This window comes from Pyrus communis, chromosome 9 (assembly GCF_041283825.1).
Source record: "Pyrus communis isolate YQ-2024b chromosome 9, ASM4128382v1, whole genome shotgun sequence".
Classification (NCBI taxonomy): domain Eukaryota; kingdom Viridiplantae; phylum Streptophyta; class Magnoliopsida; order Rosales; family Rosaceae; genus Pyrus; species Pyrus communis.
Genome location: NC_142573.1, coordinates 12,055,850 through 12,083,297, shown reverse-complemented (window position 1 = coordinate 12,083,297; position 27,448 = coordinate 12,055,850). Strand labels below are relative to the sequence as shown.

The 27,448-nt window shown below is 36.9% G+C and overlaps 1 protein-coding gene across 2 annotated transcripts; it reads left to right on the top strand.

The window, feature by feature from the left end:
• The first annotated feature begins 12,700 nt into the window (after positions 1 to 12,700).
• LOC137740946 (Integrase-type DNA-binding superfamily protein) lies at positions 12,701 to 16,276 on the top strand. Of its 2 annotated transcripts, XM_068480750.2 has the most exons (9): positions 12,701 to 13,024; positions 13,124 to 13,748; positions 13,921 to 14,003; positions 14,163 to 14,171; positions 14,360 to 14,448; positions 14,665 to 14,738; positions 14,864 to 14,914; positions 15,146 to 15,222; positions 15,468 to 16,276. In XM_068480750.2, the coding sequence occupies exons 1-9, from the start codon at positions 12,835 to 12,837 to the stop codon at positions 15,950 to 15,952; spliced, it is 1,683 nt and encodes a 560-aa protein (XP_068336851.2). In that variant the 5' UTR covers positions 12,701 to 12,834; the 3' UTR covers positions 15,953 to 16,276. The 2 variants fall into 2 exon arrangements, with proteins under 2 accessions (XP_068336851.2, XP_088556887.1); XM_088700761.1 differs by lacking the exon at positions 14,163 to 14,171.
• Positions 16,277 to 27,448: the final 11,172 nt, after the last annotated feature.

Sequence of the window (27,448 nt, the reverse complement as noted above, 5' to 3'; positions counted from 1 at the left end):
TAATGAGTATGAAAACGGTTTAAGTGGGGGGCAATATCCATTTTGGATCATGTACAAATAGATTACTAGTTCATAACTCAAAAAATTTAACACACTGTTGGATCATGTGTTGCCCAATTCCAGTACAAAGGAGTCCACATTATTCAATACCCTTTCCCAGGAGTCCAGTTATGGGCTCTGTTACGAACTAACCAAATCAAGTCCACACCAGGGCCTAAGCCCAGGGAGATTATGACCCGACCCAGGCAAGGCCTCCATGTGGATTTATAAAAACTCTCTCTATTGTTGGTGTCTAGAGTCAGTTCTTTGGGTGTTCATAGATTCAGCCATGTTAAATTCCAAAGGTTGATGATCTGGAGGGGCCGGGTCATTCCACTATAGATCACTGTACAATGTACATTGTCTTTTAAGTGGACCTCTACAACCTGTCAAGTTTCTTTGCATTCTTAAGCGCACATTTAATTGTTAATTTCTGACAATTTATGTCATATATTTATGTACTCTGAAATTCCTGCTTGGTGGAATATAAATTAGAATAAGCACCGATCACGTAGCATTCAGTTCCTGCTGATTCTGGTAAAACTAGTATCATTCCATAATTGACAAGAACTTCGTACAAACCCTTTAAAACACACACTTGTACTACCCAAAAATACTACTTAAGTCTTCCGTTTTATCCCCTTCACTGCTTGCAACTGTACAACTAATGACGCTAGTTTGTAATTTTCGTTCGATTTGGATACATTAATGTTGAAGAAATTCCATTGTCCTCTTATTAATTTGGGTAAATATAATTGAAATATACACATGATTATATATTTTGATTGACCTAAAATTAAATGACTCGAGAAGCCCAAAACTTAGCATTAAAGAAGCCGAGCAACACATAATTTTACGCCATAACCCTTTGTGCGGGCCAATAAAGGCCGGCAACATACTTAGCACTATTGAGAGTTCTAGGAATCTAAAACAAATATGGCTTGACCATCACGATTGTTTGATGATTTGGGAAATCGGATCATTTGGGATTGAGCATCTCCAATGGTGTAGGCAAAATAAATAAATAAAACTGTACAATCTGTACTATAATAGTTGACGTTAAAAGTTGTCATTCTGATTGTTTCATTGAAAAAGTGTCACTCAATAAAATAGGTAAATAGAATAGGCAAGACTTTATTTTTATTTCATCTTTAACATATGTGTTTATCATTTATCTTTGTCTTCTCTACATGGAATACTTTATTATAAGTAAAGACGTGAGACCCCATTTGCCTATAATGTTGAAAGTAGGCAACATTGGCTACTTTGTGGGTCTAGGCAAAATTTAAATACACCTTTCGAACATGTTTTTGCCTACGCAACCCGTCAAAATAAGCTTGTCTACTCCTTTGACTACTCCGTTAAAGATGTTCTAAAAAAACATATTTTTTAAAGGCGGTTCCTAATATGACTAACACCTGAGTCTTAGAGCAACTCCACCATGGTGGATTGCTCGGGGGACAGGCCAAAGAAAAGGGCCCGAGGCCCTGTGGATTCGCTCCAGCGTGAAGGAGCCTGACGCCCGAGCTCCAGGCCTATGAAGAATTGCCAGCCCGAGAGCCGAGTGGATGTGATGCCAAGGCTGACGTCAGCCTGGTGTTAGGCCCTTTTTTTATTTTTTTCTGTTAGGCGCGTGCACCCCACTCATGCGTGGGGGCGCGTCGCCCGACATATTTTTAGAAAAATCAGCCCACTTTTCAGACTGAAATGTTACTGTTGGGAAGTCACGTGGCTTCCCATAATGCGTTCGATCTCAACGGCTCTTTAAAATGGGCCGTCCGATATGCAATGGTAATTAAAAAAAATTCTGATTTAATATCAACCATTCGATCTGAGATCGACAATTGATATTAATCTACTTTATAAATAAAAAATAAATAAAAGAAAAAATAGTTTTAAAATTAAGAAAAGTTATCGTTGTGACACGTGGCACAATCTGTAGTGTTGGAATTCAATTTTTTTTTTTATATCCAACGACAAAGATTAATTAGTTGAATAAAAATTTTAAAAAAATTCGAAAAAAAATCTGAAATTGTTTTTAAAAAAAATTGTTTTTACTTTTCTATAAATACCTTCTCATTATCATCTACCTTACACCATAATTTCATATTTTCTCAACTACTTCTAATCACATTCCTTTCTTTCTCTCAAAGTTTCAATCCATTTTTCTTAACAAAATGACTACTGATGCAAGTACGAATTGGTCGATTCTTGAAGATGTTGCGTTGTGTACTAGCTGGGTTGAAGTTACTCATAGTTCGCTTACGGATAATGAGATGCAGTTGCGAGAAATGTGGAGTCTTATTCATACCAATTATCTTGAGAAAATTGGTGGGAAAAGAACCAAAGAATCGATGTCCAGTCGTTGGAAATTACTTAGTCAATCATTTAGTACGTGGAGAGACGCCTTGGCACAAGTTAGTACTAATATTCGAAGTGGGGAAAATTACTCGGATCAGGTAACAATATATTATTTATTTGTTTGTACTATACCCAAATTTACATTAAAATTATTTCTTTGTATTATTTATTTGTTACCTACCTACATTATAATTATTTGTTTGTATTATTTATTTGTTACCTATTTTCATTATAATTATTTCTTCTCCCGCAGTGTGTAGGAACTTCAAGCACAAGCTTGGTACAGTGCCATAACCAAAAGCAAAAATAAATCATTCAACTGGTGGGAATGTTGGAATATTGTCAAAGATTGTCCTAAATTTAGAGTTGTGTCTGTCGGTCTAGAAGTTTTCATGAACAGCACCCCTGTACACTTTCCACCCGATCATGGCTCGCATGTTCATGAAGATGATGCAGGAGAAGTGCCTGAAACGCCCCTTCTTGAACAAACGTCAGGTTCGACCCGTCATCCAATTAGGCCTCAAGGTAAGAAGGCTTCAAAGAGATAAAGGAGTGCTTCTAAGAATGATTATACAAAGTACATGGAAGAACTTGCTCGCCAAGGTAAATTGACTTTGGCGCAAGAAATGGAAAAATATGAGGCTGATAAGGGTAGAGATAAGGCAAAAGCTGCAGATATTAAGAGAGAATTTCAAGCTAATGAGAGAAAAAGAGAGCTACTTAGGCAAGAAAGGGAACAGGTTAGAGATGAAAAAATGTCTCAACGAGATCGTTAGATTATGAACACGCCTTAGAAGGGAAGTCTCCAAATTCTAAATTTTTTTGGAAGTCAGAGAAAGTGGACGTGGTGCGAAGGAGGTGTGCAAGAGAAGCGAGAGCAAGACAAGATGGTCCTAGCACCGTAAGAGAAGATCATCCTAGCACCATAAATTGGTTAAGTGATGATGAATAGAGTAGTTTTTGTAATCGAAGCCCATAATTTTCCAATCACTTTGGATTGTAATTTATTATTTATTGAAAATAGTACTTTATGTTGTTTCTAATTTATTAAATTTAGTACTTTATTTAAAGTGAGAGTAAATTTATTGAATTTGGTAAGCTATTTATACTAAGAGAATATTTATTCAAATGACAAAAACACACCAAATAAAATTACATAAGCATACCGAATAATAAAAAACTCACTAAAGCTGAACTAAAAAAAACACACCAACTAAAATTAAATAAACACACCAAATAAAAACAAGCATACTAAATGAACTTAATTATCTTCAGCTTGGTTCAATGCCCACTGGTGCTCTATCAAGTCATTTTGCCGGGCATTGTGCATATATGGCCTTTGAAGTGCAGTATATCATTGAATGACCAATTCATTGTGACGTCTATCCCTTTCTAATGACTCATGTTGCACGGGTTCCTCAGTGCAGTTATGAGCGCAATATATACGTGTTCTTGAATTGTTCCATCGTGTCTGGCTCATATTCATCAATGACATCATAATCGTACTCATTTTCCACAATCATGTTGTGAAGAATGATGCACTTCATCATGATGGATCGAAGCAACTCTACATCAAACAATCTGGCAGCACATTTGACGATCGCCCAGCGAGTTTGGAGGATACCAAAACAACACTCCACATCTTTCCTGCACCCCTCTTGATAGCTCGCAAAGTGTTTTTCCTTTGCACTTCGCGGACGTGGCACTGTTTTGACAAATGTTGACCACATTGGGTAAATGTCGTCTGCTAAGTAGTATAGCCCGTTGTACATATGTCTGTTGACGCAGTACGTGACTTTTGGTGCCTTTCCTTGCAGGACATCGTTGAACACTAGGGATTGGGCAAGGATGTTGAGGTCATTTTGAGCTCCCGGAACCCCGAAAAAGGCATGCCAAATCCATGTATCAAAAGATGCCACTGCCTCCAAAATGATACTTTTTGCTCATTTTCTGTCCCCATAATCGCCTTGCCATGCACTTGGACATTTTTTCCACGTCAAGTGCATACAATCAATGCTTCCAATCATCCCAGGAAAAACATGCATCTCGGCCTTCTTCAGAAGCCTTTGCAAGTCCATGTTTGTAGGTTTCCGGAGGTACTCTGCGGTGTAGATAGATTCGATTGCTCCGCAAAACCTCATCAGGGACTCAAGAATCGTTGACTTCCCCATCCTCGTTATCTCATCCACTTGGTCTGCAGATGCTCCATATACAAGTATTCGCAAGGCAGCAATAATTTTTTGCTGAGGAAGGAGACCCATAGCACCAAAAGCATTATTCTTTTGCACAAAGTAAGAATCATGGTTGTAAACAGCAATCAAGATTTTGTTGAACAAATGTCGTTCCATTCTAAAACGACGTCTAAAGTACGTATCAGGGAATGCACTATTACGGACAAAATAATCATCCAAGAATTCTGTATCTCGTCTTTGCCTACTTCTATCAAGGTTTCCGGAACGGCTGGGCCTGCAAATCTGAGCCACAGCTTGGATGACTCAACGGGAATGTGAGGCTCTGCCCATTCTTGCTTCATCATCTCTCCTTCTACGCTCTTCATCTTCTTCCCTCTTATTTTTTGCCACCTGGAGATTGAACATTCCTTCTGGTTGGTTAAACAATTCTTCCTTTTCCTGATCGAGTTCCCACATCATCATTGAGGAAGAAGAAGACATTGTAAGAATGAAGCAGAAACTATGAATAATGATAGAGATCTTGAGAAAATTGATGTGAGATTTGTGAGGATGAATGGTAAATTATATGGAGGATTAAAAAAGGATTAAGTTGTAGATAATGCCACGTGGCATGTCATCATTCGTTAAAAATCTGATGAAAATCTATCCTTAAAGATTGTAAACAAATTATAACACGTGGCGTGACGTGATTGGTTAATAATCTTATCAGAAATCCATCACCAATAATTGTATTTTCGGATAATGACACGTGGCATGCCGTCATTCGTTAAAAATCTGATGGAAATCTATCCTCAAAGATTGTAAACAGATTATGACACGTGGCGCAACGTGATTGGTTAATAATCTTATCAGAAATCCATCACCAATAATTGTATTTTCGGATAATGACACGTGGCGCAACGAGTACGATTAAAAATTATCGAAAATCCATCCCCAATAATTGTCTTTTCGTATTTTATGTCAAGTGGCGCAACGAGAACGATTAAAAATCTTATTCGAAATTACAAATAATTATTTTGTATTATTTAATAATACTTCGGATAATGACACGTGGCGCAACGAGAACGATTAAAAATCTTATCTGAAATTACAATTAAAATTATTTTGTATTATTTTATAAATAAAAAAAATACTAATATTTTATTGCCTATTGCCAGGGTTATTGAAGTGCAACGGTGGAGATGTAAAAAACGATTACTGTTCATTAAGGGCAGTTACTGTTCACTAGGTGGATATCATAGTTTATTGCTTGGGGGGAGGTTTCATACGCTGGAGTTGCTCTTATGATGAAGCCCGATAATATATACAATGATCAAGTTATATATATATAAGGTTGAACCACAAAGGGGGCAACCATGTAGAATTAATGAGTGGTTATGTGTGTACCCGACTTTCATCTCTAACACTTCATTTATTTTTATACATTCATTTGGATATCCAAAATAATCTACTAAACTTTCGATGATACTTTTCTTTTACTTTCATGAATTTACTTTTCACTGAACATGGAGGAGAAAGGTGTTTTGGTGGCTGCTGCAAGGGTGTGGAGAGGTTTTGACGAATTTCTGGAATATGGAAGAGTGATTGCATGAGTATGAATGCAATGGATGCTTATTTATAGGTGAAATGGGGGGAACATGACAGCTAAGAGGGAATGTGGCTGCATGTGCAAGGGGACAATCTGAAAATGCATGTGAAAGCATGTGTTGGCTGCAATGATGAAATGGATGGGAGTGCATGTGGCTTAATTAATTAAAGGGAGTGCATGTGCAATGTTTTAAAGGATGGAATGCATGTGAATATGATGGAAATCTGATTTATTTGAAGATGCATGTGCAATGAAGTGGAATGACAGCTAGGTTATGATGATGAATGCGTGTGGCTGATTTAATTGAATAGGAAGGCATGTGGATTTAATGGTTTAAAGGGTGAATGCATGTGGATGCATGTGTTGATGAATGGGATTGTGGAGTGGCTGGAATGATGAAAGAATAAAGGGTGCATGTGGGTTAGAATTGCATGTGCAATGAATATGTGGCTGCATGTGCAAGGGGACAATCTGAAAATGCATGTGAAAGCATGTGTTGGCTGCAATGATGAAATGGATGGGAGTGCATGTGGCTTAATTAATTAAAGGGAGTGCATGTGCAATGTTTTAAAGGATGGAATGCATGTGAATATGATGGAAATCTGATGGGAGATGGAATGGGATGTTTTGCATGTGAATTAAAGAGTAAATGCATGTGAATTAAAGAGTGAATGCATGTGCAATGACAGCTAGGTTGAATATGCATGTGGAATGGCTGATTTTGAAAACATGTGAATGCATGTGTTTGATGAATGATAAGTGGTGAATGATATGATAAGTGATAAGTGGTGAATGATAAGTGATGAATGATAAGTGGTGAATGATATGATAAGTGATAAGTGGTGAATGATAAGTGATGAATGATAAGTAATGGGAGCATGTGAGGGAATGAATAATGAATGCATGTGTATGGTTTTGGGAGAAAGGTGGAGATGCACGACATAAGGGAATTGGAAGGTTTAAATGTCCTAAAACTAAAGGGAACAAAGTTCCAACACTTTGGTCTTCAATTTCGTCCAACATTTTGGCGCCAAGCATAAGCTATCCATCCTTAGCCCAAAAGTGCTCCAAAAGTCTCCAAAATGCATCTTTTTGCTCCTTTAGCCATTTGGACCTACAAACACACGAAAATAGCTTAAAGGACTAAAATAACTAAAGAAACATAACGTAAATGCACGAGAACAAGCCATTTAAGTCGCATGAATATGCTCCTATCAGTGTGCTATTCGCGACTTATATGTTTTAAATATCTTTATATACGTAAATTGATAAAAGAAAAGTCATATATTTGAAGTAAATGAATAATTTTAGATCATGCTAGAAGAAATCCCTCATAAACCAATTAAAGCAGCTAAATTCACATAATAAAATCACTCTCTATAGAATTTACATTAAGAATAGAGAAAAGAATATTTAATAAATAATTGATTGGATCATTTATTGCTAGCCTATTGTGAGGCTAAGCTCACCTCCTTTCCCTAGTGTAGATAACATCGTTTATTAAAATAAAAAAATCATTTGACAATTAATTTAATCATATTATTATCTGTGTGCGAAAAACCTTTTTTATAACCGACATTACACGCCTCTTAAGATGTTTTAAACGTGTTTAAAAAAAGAGAAAATAATATTTAATAAATAATTGATTGAATCACATTATTGCTAGCCATTGTGAGTGACACACCCTAACCTAGATCGAGACGTGCTGGTCATCACGCGAGGGTGATGTAGCTATGTGCGCAGTGCGGAAGCAATAGGTATAAAAGAATACAAATAAATAAAAACCAAACTAACTAATTACACCAAACAAGTATAAGTGCAAGTAGTGATAATTAAGTGTGAAAACATTATAGTCAGAGCATATGTAACCTAAGTGCAGTCTAATAGGACAAGTATTAATTATACAATACCAGAGGTGGTCCTACATTAGTGATAATCTGTCAGGACCGCCGCGATTTCTCGTAAGCCACCAACAAACACTCTTACCTAAAACCTAGAGGGGCGCAAAACAGAAAGTGTGAGTGGGCGAAAACAAAACTTTTCAAAACCATTTCAATTATCAAAGATAGTAAACCCTCGCCGTAAAACCTGTATAATTTCCCAGAAATTAGAATACATATCTATACCACAACCATGCTCAGAATAGCAAAATCCACATATATGCCATGTCAAATATCTCAACATAAAATATGTAAGTCAGGTGATATAAATTAATGCAAATGAAATGTCAGCCGGAGTCACTTAATATGACCTGTACGGTTGAATCTATAGCTCATCCATCTAGTCGGAGTCACCTAATATGACCTGTACGACTCAACCAATAGCTTAACAAGTATGCTTGCACACGAGTCGAAACCACTTAAAGTGGTCTGTACGATAGGACTATGCACCTAACTTGGATCCAAGGTGAGTGTATGGTGCGGGAGGTGAATATCACGTGAATAACTGTGCCTTGACCATGGGCATGAGCACTAACACCAGGGTGCAGGTTATGAGCTATAGATACATCTCAGCATAATCATGCAACTCACATCCACAATCTATAAACTCACCTGGAACTTACTTGAGCTTCCGCAGCGTCAAACATAATTATGTGCAACTACTAAATACATATTTTATGTATAAAACATTTGGCATGGCATTTTAAAACACAAGTCCATTTAAACACATTTTCTAGGAAAAATACCAAGCATATATATATATACTGAATACCAAAAGCCCACTCACTGATATGTGGAAGGGTCGTAGCCCCAGAGTCTCGCTTGACTACGCTCGTCTTCTGGAAAAGTCTCACCTCTATGTGAAACAACTATTTAAACATTATTTTTAAGTACATTTACAAAACTAGGTAATAGTTTTTCATACGTTGCTTAATTGGGGTATTTGAATATACCATCGTGGCCTACTCAACTCTACGAACATCCCCATATTTTTAGAATAATTTTCTAACATCCCACTCGCCCTCAAGCGCCGGCCAAGGTACGGCCACACGCGCCCCCGATGCGCAGGCACGTGCCTGGCACACTGACGGAATAGTTAACGCCGTTAGAGAATATTTCGTCAACTAATGGAATATACCGTTAAACATACCTGATGTCGTTAATCGCCGTTAGGAATATTCCGTCAAAGTTGACGAAATATTCTCCTTTCTTCTCCGGTGGATCACCGGACTTTGTCGCCGGCTGCCATCTGCCATCTGCGTCAACGAAAACTGGAAAATTTTCAAAGCTTGATATCTCCGCCATTTCTCAACCAAATTTCATGAAATTTGTCTCAAATTGAAGCTCTAAACGAGTACAACACGTTCTTACCTTTTAAAGGTCCTAAAACCAACGGAAAAATGGCTAGAGACATCCTTGAAAATCGGCTAATCCTGCAAACCTACAACCAAGCTCATTTCGACGTCCAAACTTAACCAAAACTAACCTAACATGCTAGAGAAGACTAATGATTACTTTTTTAAGTCTTAAAATTTGGTAGAACCTCGACGATCATGTCGGAGTGAAATCGACTGCTCATCGGAGTTCAGAGTTCAGGGATTCTCGAGGTACTTACTTCGAGCAACTGGTATGTAAAAGTTCGTGAGACCACGAGGGAGGTGATGGTACCTTCCAAACACTCGATTCGTGAGAGTAACGTAGGTTTGGAGGTTGGTCAACCGATGTACGGACGGAGAGAGTTCGAGAGAAAAAAAAAAGAAAAGGATGCAGGTTGCATGTGTATGTGAGTGTGTGTATGTGTGTCCAGATTGGGCACCTAAAACCCACCTCAAGCCCTAATTGGGCTGCATGCCAAAACCATACAAAACAACACCAATTTCCAATTGGGTCCAACAAAGTAGGATATGAAATAATTGGTTCAATTCCTTAGCCCATTAACACACACCACTACCAGACGCTTAAGGGCAAAATAGTCATTTCACGCCATCGAGAATAAAATACTCCATATTTCGGGACGAGCTGTCATAGTGAGGCTAAGTCCATTCCCATCCCCCTTAGTGTGAATAATATCATTTGTTAAAAAAAAAAAAAAAAAACAATCAGTTGATAACTTATTTAATCAAATTGTTATCCACGTGCGAAAAATATTTTTTATAACCAGCATTACACGTCTCTTAAGATATTTTGAACGTGTTTAAAAATAAAGAAATTGAATCACATTATTGCTAGCTTTTTGTGAGGTACTAATTAAAAAAAAAAAACATCAAAAAGTAAATTATTAAAGAAATACTATTAAAATGATGAATGCCCCTACCTTATTTGATGTGTTATTTTGGACTGTCTTTGAAGATTTTTGTTTTGGGGGCATTTTTGTCCAATATTTTTGTCGAAGCATGGTGACACCAAATCAATATTCACCTTTTCCGTTTTCTTTATATAAAATAGAATAGATTGTTCCATTTGAACGATCGATGAAAGGTTGCAAGCCATGCATAAAGCAATTTCTACGTGACAAATAAATGTTCATTAACTTAGAAAACAAAGAGCCTCGGAATGAAACATATACTTCAAAACAAAAAAATATTCGCTCCGACCAAAATACAAAGAGGAAAAACAAAAAATTCTCTGCCGCTTGGGTTTCTCATTAAGAGAGGACGATTATTCTAAGAAAACTTTCATGAAAATGATTTGGACAAGTTTATTTTAATAAAAAAATATGCAATAATTTTATTTAATGAAACAGATTTAAATTTTAATGGAAAACTTTTAAATTTTAATATAAAAAAAAGACATAAAAACTTAAAGTTTAATGAAAAAGACATAATTTTAATATTAAAAAAAAATCTGACGCGAGGATCTGCGTGCACCTTACATAAACTGTTTATGAAACTTACTATACTGCTTATAAAACTTAATAATACTACACTGTTTATGAAACATACTACAATGTTTATGAAATATACTACACTGTTTATGAAATTTAATGGTACTACATTGATTATGAAACTTAACGGTACAACACCGTTTATGAAACTTACTACACTGTTTATGAAACTTAACAGTACGACGCTGTTTATGAAACTTAAGATACTACATTGTTTATGAAACTTAATAGTAGATGCTCGTCCAAGATTTTCAAGTTCTTTCACCAGAATGCAACGAAAAGATAAAAAAAAACACATGATAGAAATCAACATCCACGCCGTTAAAGTCATGCATGGCTAAAAGATACAAAAAATAAAATAAAAAAATATATATGATAGAGATCAATGTCAACACCCACACTTAACCGACTCTTTTCCAACCATACCACCCTAGATGTGGTTTTAAATCGAACGGAACCCACTTCAATTTGAAATTTTAATTTTAGAGGAATAAAATATGCTTGGATTATGTCAAATGGTTATGCAACTAAATGATTGGTTGGGTGTTACATTCCACATCGCACAGGGGAGTGGATCTTGTAAGCTTTATATGTATATTCCCATCTTTACCTAGCACGAGGTTTTTTGGGAGCTTACTGGCTTCGAGTTCCATCGGAACTTTGAAGTTAAGTGAGTTCGGGTGAGAGCAATCCCATGATGGGTGACCCACTGGGAAGTTTCTTGTGAATACCCAGAAACAAAACCGTGAAGGCGTGGTTAGGGCCTAAAACGGACAATATCGTGCTACGGTGGAGTCGAGCCCTAGATGTGACATTGGGTGCTCTTTGCACGTGCCTTTAGTTAGGTTTTTTTTTTCCTCTCTTGTCCTTATTATTAAATAAAATTATAGCATGATTTTTTATTAAAACTCAAAGTTTTGAAATTCTTTTTATTAATTTTTCTTTATTCTAAAGCCTTGTAAAAGTTAACAAAGATATCTTTCACCATAAAATATTCCGAAATTGCTTGTGCTTCATCTAGTTAGAAATTTTTATGTGTATGTTACATTGTCACATGTTATTTAATTTACTCATATTATTATGCATGCATTTACTTATTAAAATTATATTGTAGGTCAACTATATCTATTTTATGATATAATGTAACAATATGACAATCGCACTAAAAATTGATGTTGTTTAAACTGTTCAAAGTATTTGTAAATTTTGACAAAAAAAAAAAGTATTTGTAAATTTGATTTTGAGCTTGTTAGACAAAAAATAATAAGATAATATTAGAAAGACTCAATTTATAGATTTAATTTTGTAAGTCTAAAAATATACAAATTAATGATTGATTGATTTATTACTTAAATATTGATAAACTTGTTTATTTTTATTGATGATAAAATTTCCGGTCACATGTCATGACCACCACTGCAGGAATATGACAAAGAAATGGAAGAGGGGAGGGGCACAGAGTCCAAGGATTTCAATACAAAAACAGAAATGGTGGTAAGAATATAAAGACGAATGGGACTTCTGTAGTTTCTCACAAATCGGGTTTTTGGGTCTACACGTCTCTAAAGCACCATAGAGAGGAACACCCTCCCCCCACAAGGACTAATGAGCCCTTCCAATCCATCATGACTCTGAAGAAGTAAATCTTCGGAAAAAAAAAAAAAAAAAAAAGGCATACTTTCATATCCTAGCTAGCAAACTCCTTTCTCCCCTTTGTTCCCCATAATACTGCCACAAGTCCCACCTTTTTGAAAGCTCATAAACTTCCCAAAAGCCCAGCTATTTTAGTGGTGGAGAGAGAGATTTGGTGTTTTTTGAGTGGAGTTAGTTATGAGTAATTGGTTGGGATTCTCTCTGGCTCCACACTTGAGGATCCATGAAGGATTTGGTGGGAGGGAAGATGAACAAGAACATGTAGGAGGTGGAGGCTTCTCTTCTGAAATGACCATCATGCCCTTGCGCTCTGATGGTTCTCTCTGTGTTTCTGCTGACCCTTTCAGCCGCTCCAATGCCTCTGAAGGTATTGCATGTAAAGTAGAAGCTTTTTTATAATTATTTTCTGGGTTTTCTGTGTATTCTTTTTTTTAGTATTTTCATATGATTTGTATAATTTTGGAAGATTGGAGATATGAGAACCAAATGGGTGCAACAAGTGAGACAGCTGCAGACCCAAACGAAGAGGGTCCAAAGCTTGAAGATTTCTTGGGCAGCTGCTACTCCAGCTCTCCTCCTCCAACTGATGAAACCAAAGCCTACAATTTCCACACCCAGCAAGACCAAAACCAAGACTCCCCCATCTCCCAAATCAACGTCAATGAATCCCCCAACTTCACCACCACCACACCCAGCAACGGAGAAATCGAACCCAGCAGAGATCACTTTATCAATAATCAACCCTACACCCATTACTGCAATACCCTGAACCCAGCACAAAGCCTTGTCCCTAGTAATGGCATGTACAAATCTTGGTTGGGCCAAACGCTGCCCTTTTGCGACGAGAAATCATTATGTGGTGGTGATCATCAGTCAGCTCTCTCACTCACTATGTGTCCAAGCTTGCAAAATGGTAATAATAATAATAATAATAATAATAATAATAATATGAGTGTAATTTCTCATCAACAAATCCAAATAGTGGATAACAAGAAAAGGGCTGTTGGGAAATCTCCTGCTAGAGAACCAGTTCCTAGAAAATCTCTTGACACTTTTGGTCAGCGCACTTCTCAGTACCGGGGTGTCACCAGGTACATACCAACTATTTACTTTCTTTTCCTTTTCTTAGATTTTCTTTGTCGATACAAGCGATGGTGGGTAGCCGGAAATTGAACTCGGAAGCTCGAGTACAGAAAAAATGCTACTATGAAAATATCTTCCTTTTTTTATTAACTTTTTTGTTCTTAAATTTATCTGTTTTAGGCATAGGTGGACTGGGAGATATGAGGCCCATCTATGGGATAATAGTTGCAGAAAAGAAGGGCAAACAAGGAAAGGAAGGCAAGGTGAGAAAATTGTTACTAAAAATATTTGGTTTTCTTTTTATAAATTTTTTTGGGGTACTTTTGTTTGTTAGAGGAATATACTAACGGTCTGGTATTTTTTTCCTTTTTCCATGCATTTTGTTATGGGGTTGGTCTTTCTTCACACTATTGCAACTGCAGTTTATCTGGGTATGTGAATCTTTAGCTCTGAGCCTCTGATACCAAATTTGCATGTATATTCTTTATGAAGTTTTTGGACGTAACTTTTATTAATCGATTACATTAAAAGATATAATATAAAGATATGCATTGTAAGTTGTGCAAAATTTAAAAAAACTGTCATATTATTCATTTCCCCTCTGCAAAACGATCATCAGGCGGTTATGATAAGGAGGAGAGAGCTGCTAGGGCTTATGATTTAGCTGCACTCAAGTATTGGGGTTCAACTACTCATATAAACTTCCCGGTAAGTTTTGGTTTCTACCACTCTTAAGATTTGGTTTTTATTTATTATACGCTATCGTTGTAAACTAAGTTAGTGAAAGGAGAGGGAGAGATTTCGACCCGTTAGTTGTTGAATAAACACAAATATCCTAAAAACTGAAACAATTCACCAACAAATTATTAAAACTATTATTTGTTTTCTTCTGTAACTTTCTTCCCGTCTCTTTCTGCTGATTAGCTAAGTACTTATGAAAAAGAGCTAGAAGAGATGAAGAACATGACAAGGCAAGAATTTGTAGCCAATTTGAGAAGGTATATACCCTTTTACTACTTTCTGGACCATGATTTTCTTTTTCGAATTTGTAGCATCTTTTATGTTTTTATTTTAGTTTGAAATTTTTGTTGGTCTGAATGGCATCTTTTGATGTTGGTATTAGGAAAAGCAGTGGGTTTTCAAGAGGAGCTTCTGTGTACAGAGGTGTGACAAGGTATGGCACAAAGCAACTTTAATAATAGAGTTGCCATTATTTACTGCAATTTATTTTTGCAGCCTTTTCAATTATCATAGTCAATAATAGGCAAACATTATTAAAAATGTCCATATGATATCAAACATTTCTAAATTTTAGTACATTATTAAATTCCAGCCCCATCCAATTTCCTATCCTTTTTTTTCCCCTCAATCTGTCAAAACCAAATTATTTTCTTTGTCCTGACAGACACCATCAGCATGGAAGGTGGCAAGCTAGGATTGGCAGAGTTGCTGGAAACAAAGACTTGTACCTAGGAACATTTAGTAAGTTGATTTCACATAAATTAAAAATCCCTAATCCATTTTGAGGACTCTCCAGTACGTTGTTTCCTTATCTTATATGTGAAATTTTTTACCATTAAATTTGAGTGTTGGAACGAGAATCTAACGGTAAAGTTTTTTTATGTTTATAGAATACAGCGCAACATGATATAATTTTGTCAATGAATCGAATTTATATACGACATTTTGAATGATTATGATGATATTCTTGGTGTCGATTGATTTAGGCACACAAGAAGAAGCAGCTGAGGCTTATGACATTGCAGCAATCAAGTTTAGGGGCATAAGTGCTGTGACCAACTTTGACATGAGTAGGTACGATGTGAAGAGGATTTGCTCAAGCTCTACCCTCATTGCCAGTGACCTCGCCAAACGTTCACCGAAAGACTCAGCTCCTCCGGCCGCAGCGATCGAGGACTTCAGTTCATGCTCTTCGTCTACTTCTCCACATCCCCTTTTGGCCATCACAAGTGGTGTTGAACCTTCTGATGACTTGGCTGACATGATGTGGAACAATGCAGTAGAGGATCATTCGAACACAAACGCACCATTGGGTGCTTCAAGCCCTAAAAGTCATGAGTTTGGCATTGGAGGAGGTGATTATTCTCATGCTTATTTCTCAGCAGGAAATAATGGTGGGACTGATCACAGCAGGCTTGGAAATCTTGGTTTGGTTCAACAGGTTCCAATGTTTGCACTTTGGAATGACTAATTATTGTGTTTAATTAGCATAAGTAAGGAACACAAATTAGTCTCTAGGAATTGGTTAATTTGTGGTGGAAACTAAGGTAGCTAGCTTAAGTTTGATGGTAGAAATGAAGAGCAGAAATGTAACATGGAAGTTAATCTGGGTTCATGTTTTGGTGTTACATCTGATTAACTGTAACCGATATTGCTTAGAACAAATTAACTGAAATTAGTGGTGAATTAAATTTGATGTCAGAACAGAAACGATGCATATTGTCCCGAGATCTGACTATAGAATCTAGCCAGCTGACCATAAATGTCCCTTGAAAATAAAATACTTGGTTAAGAATTTCGGTTATGTTTTTGTGTACTCGGTAATTTTGTACTTCCAAGTTTTTAACTATTGTATTGTCTGCAAATGTATAATAAGAAAACGACTCATCAATCATTATCGAATTTTTGTGAATGAAATATAAATATTTATTTATTTATTTTTCAGTTTCGTGGTTTACCTACCAAATACATTTTCTGTCACCAGGGGTAACTCCTCAAACTATTAATAGATAGTACATATATATATATATATATATATATATATATATGTTGTTACAGGACTTTGTAACTAAATTGTGTCATTTGGGAAGGACAGTCAAAAATATGGCTTTATACCATAGGGAGATTAAATTTATGACTAAATTGTAATAATGGTCCCATAATTATATGAAGAAAACTCAATTAATAGGAGCCAGGGTCTTTAAATTTTGTACCATGAGCACTAAATGGTAATTTTAACCAACTACATAAACTTTTCTATTAAGAAACGGGTAAAGAAAAAATTTCATCCAGAAATAAGAAAAAGAAGTGTTATTCTTGCAATCTTTTGTTCTATCTTTTATTAAAAGATAGTTCAAATAAATGATAAGAGTAACATTATTCTAAGAAAAAATAAAAACCAAACCACATCAAGGTTATTTGAGGCGGCCTTCAAAATAAATTCTTTTAATTTTATACGATCTTTTTATTATAAACTATTTTTTCTTAAAAAAAAATGAATTGGTGGCAAACCACGATTATCTATCTCTTTCGAGGGTCAGGAAGAATCACATAAGGTTTTGAACCCGAGACCTCGGGTTTTTAGTTTTAATGAAGTCTCGTAATTCGCTCTTTACTACTAGGCCACTAGCGCGTGGTCTCTTTTTTTTATTTTTTTTTTAGTATATCGATATTTTAACATTACAACGAGAGGGAGTTTGGTTAAGCCACACAATGAGCAGCCTAATTTGATATCGAATTCGCCATTCACGAGATTCAAATCTATGACCTCTCATTTTGAAATGAAGAAGAATACCAGCAGACCTTACTGAGCGCCAGTTTCTTTTTTATTATTAACTAGATTGTCTTATTTCATGCCTAAAAAAATCCAATATATCTTATTTTTTCTATTAAATTGATATTAGTTCGATCTGTTGAGCGGAAACGTGGGATTTCCAACGTTACAAAAATTTTAAAATTTTGGGATGCGCCACGTGGTACTTTGTGGAGCTTCAAATTCTAAAAATTTGAAAACTTTAATTGCAAGGATTAATCCAACTCTACAAATTACCCAAAAAATTAAAAAGAAATTATTAAAAATGTTCAAAAAACTTACAAAGTCCATGCTTACGAATTCTTATCAAGTGTAACTCAATTGCAAATTAAACAAAAATCTACGATGATAATTATATGTAGGGTAAGACAAAAAAAACATTAGAAGATAAAAAATATATTGAAAATAGTGATCGTTCCTGTTATTGCCCCTTCTAGTTCTCCATTCAAACTGAAAGACTTACACACAAATAATTACTGTTTTGAGTGGAAAGTAAAGGCAATTTTATTACCCTTGCCTTTCATCGATTGATAAAAATGCTCTAATTAGGAGAGCATTGCTATAAATTTAGTCTATTTATTTTAACGAAAAGTAACAGAAGGAAAAGAAAAAAAGAAGAAATTTATTGTATCATGCTGTGTCACTTGGAAGATTGAAGTAGACAATTCGAAGTACTCAGTTGAGTAAACTGTGAAAACGATGGAAGCTCTTTAGAAGAAGACCAACTTGACAAAAGTTTTAAGTTTTTCTTGGGAAGGTAAAAAGCCATGACATCAAATATTTTTTATTCTTTGAGAAGAGATTTGACATACTTTATCAAAATATAAGTATATTTAAAAGGAAAAAAAAAAAAAATCTTCTCATAGCTCATGTAACATAAGTTGTACTAGGTTGAACATTGTAATATTTCAACTTGAACGAAGTTTATTTTTCAAAATACGTACTAAATAAAATTCGTGATGAATTTCGTTCTGCCAATTAGTGTCATGAAAAAAAACTTTATTTGGACACAACACAAGTCAAGTAATGTTGTAAAAGCTGTTTCTAAGATTAATTTTATTGAATTTAGGCCTCAAAATCGTAGGCAAACTCATGCAGTGGAATTCTTTCTTCTTGGGCAGCAAAGCGGTGCGTGCATGGCGGTTTGCTAAAATACGCAGGTTACGTAGTACATTATGAAAGAAAAAGTCAAAGAAGTGGGGGCACGTCCCTTTGACTCGCGGAAAAGAAAAAGAATCCAGCCAGTTTTTCCTGATGAGCTGAGACTGAGGAGGTGCGGTGCCTTAATTTGCGTGCCCTTTGGCATTTTCTGCTGGACTGTGCGGCAGTACGCCTCTCTCTATCTCTAGCAAAAGAGTAATGGGAAGATGAATAAGTTTGTAATAACGTAAAAGTTGATGATTAGATTATTATTTAAATATTGATAAATATATTTATTTTTATTGATAATATATTATTTAGTTAAACTTATCTATAAATTTATTATCTCTATCATTACACGTAGCAAAAAAAAGAGATTTTTAAGTCTGATCAGAATACGATTACATACGTTGTACGTCATTATACAAATATAAAAACTTAAAAAATTCTTCTTATATAATAATATAATTTAGTAATTTGATTCTAGTGGTATTTCTACTCACAAGTAAGTAAGAAATTTTTATGTTCAATTTTTACTAAAGATAAATTTAAATCACATTATTATAAACGTATTATAAGATTAAACTCCCTTTCTTCTTTTATAAATAATATCGACTGTTAAAAAAAATAAAAAATACATGAGATACTGCACATTCAAAAATCTGTCCGGTAGAAGGCTCTGCAGGCATGCAGCCAGCCAACCCATCAATCAAATCAAAAGACAGGTCAACAAGTACTTCGCTTCAATTAATCTGGATCAATTAAATTTCATTTTTAACACCTGAATAAAGCCTAAACTGGAGGACGTCTCTAATGAGATATTTTTGAAAGAATAATACTAGTTAGGCTAATTCTTGAGACAAATAAAAAATTATACGATGTATTATTAATAAAAAATAAACATATTAATCACAACTGAAAAATAATTTAATTATAAATAATCTATTCATATTACTCTCTATATTTGATTTTAAAAGTTAGCTTTCCTGCTATTTACTCTTTTTGAAAAAGTAGATGAAAATGATTTCTGAGTATTGTTTGAGATTATGGACTTTATGATAAATTGAATTTAAGTTTGGCAAGTGAAAACTACTTAATACTATAGTTTAGTATATATTTTTTTTATTTGTGAGAGAGGTCTTATGTTTGATTATCGCCAAATGTAAATTTCAACATTATTGTTAGGCTATTTTCCTAGCCTCTTAGTGTAAATAATATCACTTAAAAATAAAAAATAAAATTAAAAAAAAAAAAAAAAAAACCTTGCTAAGTGTAAATCCAAGAAGAATTAATTGTAAAAAAGTTGGCTTAGTTTTTAAGGCTTCTTTTCCAAAATTTAGAGCTTGTTTAGGAGAGATTTTAAAATGATTAAAAACGATTTTGGTGAAAATATTTTTTTAATCAATTCTTAGTAAAAATGTAAGTGAATTTTTAAAAAACACTTGAAGTGCGTCGTATAAAAAACACATAACTAATGCTTGTTTAGAAAGCACTTCAAATGCATTTAAAACCCAAAAACATTTTCTTTAAAAAGACTTTCAATCTTTTTAAAAACACTTTTAAAAGTGCCCTTAGATGTCAATTTTTATACTATTGAGTTGGAGTTTGTTTTGCCAGAAATCTTTAGCGCGTGCTTTTAAATTTTAGAGAGTATTTTGAATTTTTTTAGAATGATTTTGTATAAAATCAATCAAATGTTATGATATTGACAGTATATCAATCAAATTTATTTCAATTATAAATAGATCAATGAGACTTTAAGCTACATTAAAACACCTCAATGAAATGAAAATTACAATTCATGCCATTGTCATTTAAAACACCCAACCTCTTCATATTCCTCATTGTAAACCACGTAAAACACTCTCAACTTCAACCTCCATCACCTCGCAGCCATAAAACGCTCCCAGACAGCAACCTCCACCGCCTCCCACCTCCTTCAACCTCCATTTTTTGTCCTCACAACACCTGCCTTATCAACTTTGTGCCGCTTCGAACGATTTCATACTTTTACCATGATTCCAACGAACGACACTTGAGAAATCACGATCAAGTTTTTTTTTTTCTTCCTATTTTCTTCTTGTTCTTCAATTCTAATGTTTTGGGTTATTTAAGTTGTGTTTTTGAGAGATTTGGTGTAATTTTGCACATTACACCTTTTTTGGTTTTGAATTTGAGCTTGCTTGGATGTTAAAATCGGTTTGGGCATATTACATATTTAGTCTGTTTAGATATATTTGTTGGCTCTGTGTATGTTTATTCATGGTGGTTATGTCGTTTAGCCTAATCACCACTCTTCGTGCTCTTTTTCTTAGGTTATGTGCTCCATTTCAAATTCTAAGTTTTGTGGATTCAAACACTGCAACGTAGTGTCTGTTTCCTATTTTACGATTGTACATTGATATTCAAAAAGTTTTGTGAATTCAGACACTATTTCAGTGTCTGTTTCCTGTTCTGTGATTGTACGTTGATATTCAAAAGTTTGTGATTTAGACACTGCATTGCAGTGTCTGTTTCTTGTTCTGTGGATTCAGACACTTCATTGCAGTGTATGTCTCATGTTCTGTGATTGTGCATTGATATTCAAATAGTTTCCATGGATTCAGACACTAAGTTGCAATGTTTGTTTCTTGTTTTGAGACATGCGGTTTAATTCGATGTAAAACAAAGAACCTTACCAGGGCTTGACATGCCGTGAATACTCTTGAAAGAAAGGGGTGCCTTCGGGAACGTGGACACAGGTGGTGCATGGCTATTGTTAACTCGTGTCGTAAGGTGTTGGGTTAAGTCCCTCAACGAGCGTAACCCTTGTGTTTAGTTGCCACCGTTGAGTTTAGAACCCTAAGTAAACTGCTGGTGATAAGTCGGAGGAAGGTGAGGATGACATCAAGTCATCAAGCCCCTTATGCCTTGGGCAACACACATGCTACAATGGCCGGGACAAAGGGTCGTGATCCCGCAAGGGTGAGCTAACTCCAAAAACCCATCCTCAGTTCAGATTGTAGGCCGCATTACAATACAACTTTATACACTACAATAACAATACTAGATAATATGGTAGAAAGAAATATCTGAATCTTTCAACCATACTATTGTATCTCATAGAATACGACTGATTCTAGTCTGCCCATTTCATTTAAGACGCGAAATTTTTATCCTTTTTGATATTCAAAAGTTAATGTGATTCCGATAATGCGTTGCAATGTCTGTTTCCTGTAATGTGGATTCAGGCACTGCAACGCAGTGTCTATTTCATGTTTTGTGATTGTGCATTGATATTCAAATAGTTTATGTGGATTCAGACACTGTGTTGCAATGTTTATTTCTTGTTATGTGATTGTACCTTGATATTCAAAAGCTTATGTGGTTTCGACACTGCATTGCAATGTATATTTCCTGTTCTATAGATTCAAACACTTCGTTGTAGTGTTAGAGAAAGAAGAGATAGTGAAGCGGAAATTGTTAAGGGATGGTAGGACATAACGTGTGTTAACATATAAAGAGAGATAAGGAAAGATGGATAGAAAAGTCAAATTCCAAGTGTTTATAATCACTTAAAGCCATTGTGACATTCATCATTGACCTAGGCCTAATTAATAAAAATCTATTATTGATTAAGTCTAAAACAAAAATATGTCATTGATATATGTTTAAATAGTAACGTTTTTATTGATTTTTGGCTAAATTATCTTATTTATTTATTATTTATTTTCATTTGGAAGTTAGAGTTTCCTAACAAGGTGGAGCTAGAATTCAAGTGTGGGGGACCAAAAAATAAAAAATAAAAGTATAAAAATTATATAAACGTTAGTCGAAACAAAATTACTAAATTGCCAAAACATGCCACTTAATATTACGGTCTACTAGTTTTCTTCTTCATTGGTAAGTGAGGTCTCATAGATTCAATTCTCGCTAAAAGTAAATTTGAACCACATTATTGCTAGCCTATTGTGAGGTTTAACCCACTCCCCTAATGTAACAGCCCGTCCCGAGAATTTTTAAAACGTACGCGTGAAAAGGCGATTTTGCCCCTAGTTCGATTTCTTTACGTGTTGTGTTATGTTTTGGGTTTTGTTGGCATGTTTTGAGCCACACACACTCCCACACTCCACACCCTTTTCTCCCTTTCCCTTTACCTGTCCTGAGTTCCCATTCCTTTCCCATTTTCCTTGAAACGTACGGACACACCCACAAACTCATCAAACCTCCACAGATCGAAGAAACTAAGCACATATTCAGACTCGTAAGGCTCGTAGGAGTCCAACCATACCTATTTCAGGTAAGAATACCTTCTTTTTCACGTCGAACTCACGATGCCCGATTTTGGTACTGTTCATGCACACGTAATTTCTCACGTTTTAGGGAATTTCAAGCTTGTAGGAAGCTTGGTGAGGTCCCTAGGAGGCTCGGGGTGGTTCGTTTGAAGGTTTTGGACGTCGGGATCACGAGTTTTGAGGTTGGCCGGAGTTGGGGTGATTTTCCAGGTGAGATTTTGTGGATTTTAGCACTTGAAAGTGGTATGATTGTGTTCCTCTCGTTGTAAGCTTCATTTTGGTACCAATTTTGTGAAATTTGGGTGAAAAACGAAGAAGTTACAAAGGTTTGAATTTTTCCCGATTTTCCGACGCCGGCGACGGCGCTTGAGGCTCGCCGGAGAAGACGACGAAATATTCCTGACGCCGTTGAAGGAATCTGTTAGGAATAACGGAATATTCCTGACGGCGTCAACTGACGCCGTCAGCGTGCCAGGCACGTGCCTTGGCCGGCGCGTGGGGGCGCGGGCGACGATGAAAAATTATTTTTAAAATATGGGGATGTTCCTGAGGTTGAGTAGATCACGTTGGTGTATTCATACACCCCATTTGAGCATTGTATGAGAAGTTATTTCTAAAGGTTGGTTATGTGCTTTAAAATTAACGTTTTTGTAAATGTTTCGCATATAGGTGATACCTATCCCAAGGACGAGCGTGGTTACTCGAGGCAGGGGGGTTACGACCCTTCCACATACCTGTGAGTGGGCTTTTGGTTTTCCGTATATACCTATATACTTACATTTTCCCAGAAATTGATTTAAATGTTTAGTAGTTACATGCCATATATTATATTGCCATTTGTTATGCATGGTTACTTGCATTTATATATGTGTGTGTATTGGTGCTGCGGACGCACAGGTAAGTGTCAGGTGAATGGTGATTTATATTTACATTCAGTAGTGATTTGAGATGCTTAGAGAGCTCATAACCTGCACCCCCGGTGTTAGTGCTCCTGCCCAGAGTAGGGCACAGTCCTTCACGTGATGTTCACCTCCCGCACCACACGCTCAGCTTGGATCCAAGTTAGGTGCACAGTCCTGTCGTACAAACCACTTTAGGTGGTTCCGACTCGTAGGTGACCCGCGATTATTCGCCCAGCCTTCACGTAATCGTAGCACTTGAGCGTTTATATATGTTACACCCAGGCCTGTCGTACAGACCACTTTAGGTGGTTCCGACTCATGTGCAGGTCTAGTTAGTGAGATTGAGATTTGAGCTCTAGATTCAGCCGTATAGGTCACGCTAGGTGACTCCGGTTGCCAGATTATATGATAGTGATATGATTATACCTGAGCACTTGCATTTTATTCTGAGGTTTTGGCATGGCATATTCTTGAGCATGATTGGTGTGTGTATATATATATATATACACCAATCATGCTCAAGAATATTCATAAAGAGAGATAGAGGTGGACGACAGCAGAGGTCGAGGTGGCCAGACGAGCAGAGGTCGAGGTGGATGACAGCAGACCCAGGGGCGTATTCATAATATTTCGCTGCAGGATGCTCAGAACAATCCGGATTTGATTATGGGTACGTTAAATATCCTTGGTTATTTTGCTAGAGTATTAATTGATTGTGGTGCTACACATTCTGTGATTTCTCATACATTTGCTCAAGTGACGCAACCTCGCCCCACACCTCTAGGATATGATTTAGAGTTCGCTATGCCTAGAGGGGAGAGATGTATTGTAGATCGTGTGTACCCAGGATGTCTAGTGATAGTAGAGGATGTGGTTATGCCGGCTGATCTTATTCCGTTAGATATTGTTGACTTTGATGTGATTCTGCGCACGGATTGGTTGCACCGCAATCGTGCCAATATTGACTGTTACGGGAAAATAGTTACGTTCCATCGCCTTGGACTACCTGTGGTTACTTTTGTGGGCAAGCAGAGTGGGGTGAGACATGGCGTTATTTCGGCTTTGCGAGCGAAAAGGTTGTTATCTAAAGGTTGCCAGGGGTGCTTAGCTCATGTGGTGTTGGATGAGGCCGTTCCTAGTAGAGTAGAGGATGTGAGGGTAGTCAGACACTTTCCCGATGTTTTCCCCGAGGATTTACCTGGTTTACCACCAGATCGAGACATGGAGTTTACTATCGAGTTGCTTCCAGGTATTAATCCTATTTCCTTGACTCCTTATCGTATGGCTCCCGCTGAGTTAAGGGAATTGAAAGTTCAGTTGCAGGAATTAGTGGATAAGGGTTTCATTCAGCCTAGTACTTCACCTTGGGGTGCTCCAGTATTGTTTGTGAGGAAGAAAGACGGAACTTTGAGGCTATGTATTGATTACAGGCAATTGAATCGGGTGACGATTAAAAACCGTTATCCCTTGCCACGTATCGATGATTTATTTGATTAGCTTCGAGGTGCTTGTGTATTCTCCAAGATTGACTTGAGGTTTGGATATTATCAGCTGAAGACTCGAAGGGATGACGTTCCTAAGACGACATTCAGGACTCGTTATGGTCATTATGAGTTTCTGGTTATGCCATATGGGTTGACGAATGCACCAGCTGCTTTTATGGATTTGATGAACCGGGTGTTCCAGCCGTACTTGGATAGGTTTATTATTGTTTCATCGACGACATTCTGGTGTACTCTAAATCGAAAGCGGAGCATGTTCGACATCTTACTTTGGTGTTGAAAAGGTTGAGGGAACACCAATTGTATGCTAAGTTTAGCAAGTGCCAGTTTTGGTTAGACCAAGTTGCGTTTTTGTGGCACATCATTTCAGCTCAGGGTATTTTGGTGGATCCACAGAAGGTCGCAGCTGTGGAGAATTGGGAGCAACCGCGAACCGTCACAGAGGTGAGGAGTTTCCTTGGTTTAGCAGGGTATTATCGGCGGTTTGTTAAATTTGAGTGGGATGATAAGTGTGAGCAGAGTTTCCAGCAGTTGAAGTATTGTCTCACTCATGCACCTGTTTTGGCACTCCCGGACGATAGTGGTGATTTCGAGGTTTATAGTGATGCTTCCTTGAATGGTCTGGGATGTGTGTTGATGCAGCATGGTAGGGTGATTGCTTATGCTTCACGACAGTTGAAACCTCATGAGTTGAATTACCCTACACATGATTTGGAGTTGGCCGCTATTATTTTTGCGTTGAAGTTGTGGAGACACTACCTCTATGGAGAGAAATGTAGGATCTTTACAGATCACAAGAGTCTTCAGTATCTTTTTACTCAGAAGGAACTTGATCTTCATTAGCGGAGGTGGATGGAGTTGCTCAGTGATTACGACTGCACGATTGATTATCACCCTGGTCGTGCAAATGTTGTGGCTAACGCGCTTAGCAGGAAGTCTCAAGGCCGTATCAATGCGTTGTACGCTAGTCGTATTTCTCTTCTGACAGACTTACGTTCTATGGGAGTGAGGTTAGAGGCAGAAGATCAAGATGTGGCTTTACTTGCTAATTTTCAAGTTAGGCCAATGTTAGTCAATCGGGTACTTGAAGCTCAGGTAGCTGATAGTGAAACCCAAGAGTTGATCCAAGCTCGAGATCGAGGGAGGATGAGAGACCTCAGAGTTTGTGATTCGGATGGCATGTTAATGCAGGAAGGTAGAATGTTCGTGCCTAATAATTTGGATTTAAAGAAAGCAATTCTCGATGAAGCACATATCTCGGCTTACACCATGCATCCAGGAGCTACTAAAATGTATCATACCATTCGACCATTTTATTATTGGCCGGGTATGAAGAGGGAGATAGCTGAGTGTGTGAGTAGGTGTGCTGTTTGTCAGCAAGTAAAGGTGGAAAGGAAGAAGCCGTTTGGATTGTTGCAGCCGCTTCCCGTTCCAGAGTGGAAATGGGAAAATATTACTATGGATTTTGTGTACAAGCTTCTGCGTACACATAATGGTTTTGACGGCATTTGGGTGATTGTTGATCGGCTTACTAAGTCAGCACATTTTATTCCAATGAGAGAGAAGTATTCTTTGGGCCGTTTAGCGGAGTTGTTTATCTCGAAGATTGTGAAGTACCATGGGGTCCCTGTGAGTATTGTCTCGGATCGTGATCCACGATTTACATCCAAGTTTTGGGTGGCTTTTCAGGAAGCTTTAGGTACGAGACTACTTTATAGTACGACGTATCATCCTCAGACGGACGAACAATTAGAGAGAACTATTCAGACTTTGGAAGATATGTTGTGAGCTTCGGTGTTACAGTTTAGTGATGCTTGGCACAAGCGGTTGGATTTAATGGAATTTGCCTACAACAACAGCTTTCATTCGAGTATCGGCATGGCACCGTTTGAGGCATTGTATGGTAGATCTTGTCACACGCCATTGTGTTGGTCAGAGGTCGGAGAAAGAGTCTTAGTGGGTCCGGAGATTGTTCAGGAGACTACTCAAAATGTTCAGGTGATCAAGTCTAACCTGAAGGCAGCCCAGGACAGGCAGAAGAGTTTAGCAGATCGACATGCTACTGACCGAGTGTATGAGGTTGGCGACTGGGTATTTCTGAAGCTTTCACCGTGGAGAGGTGTCGTGCGGTTTGGAAAGAAAGGTAAGTTGAGTCCCAGGTACATTGGACCATACATGGTCACAGAGCGAGTTGGTGAGGTAGCTTACAGGTTGGAGTTACCTCCGGAGCTGGCTAGGGTACATAACGTTTTTCACGTGTCTATGCTTCGACATTATGTTGCTGATCCGTCTCATGTGATACCTCCTCAACCCTTGGAAATTAATCCAGATTTGACT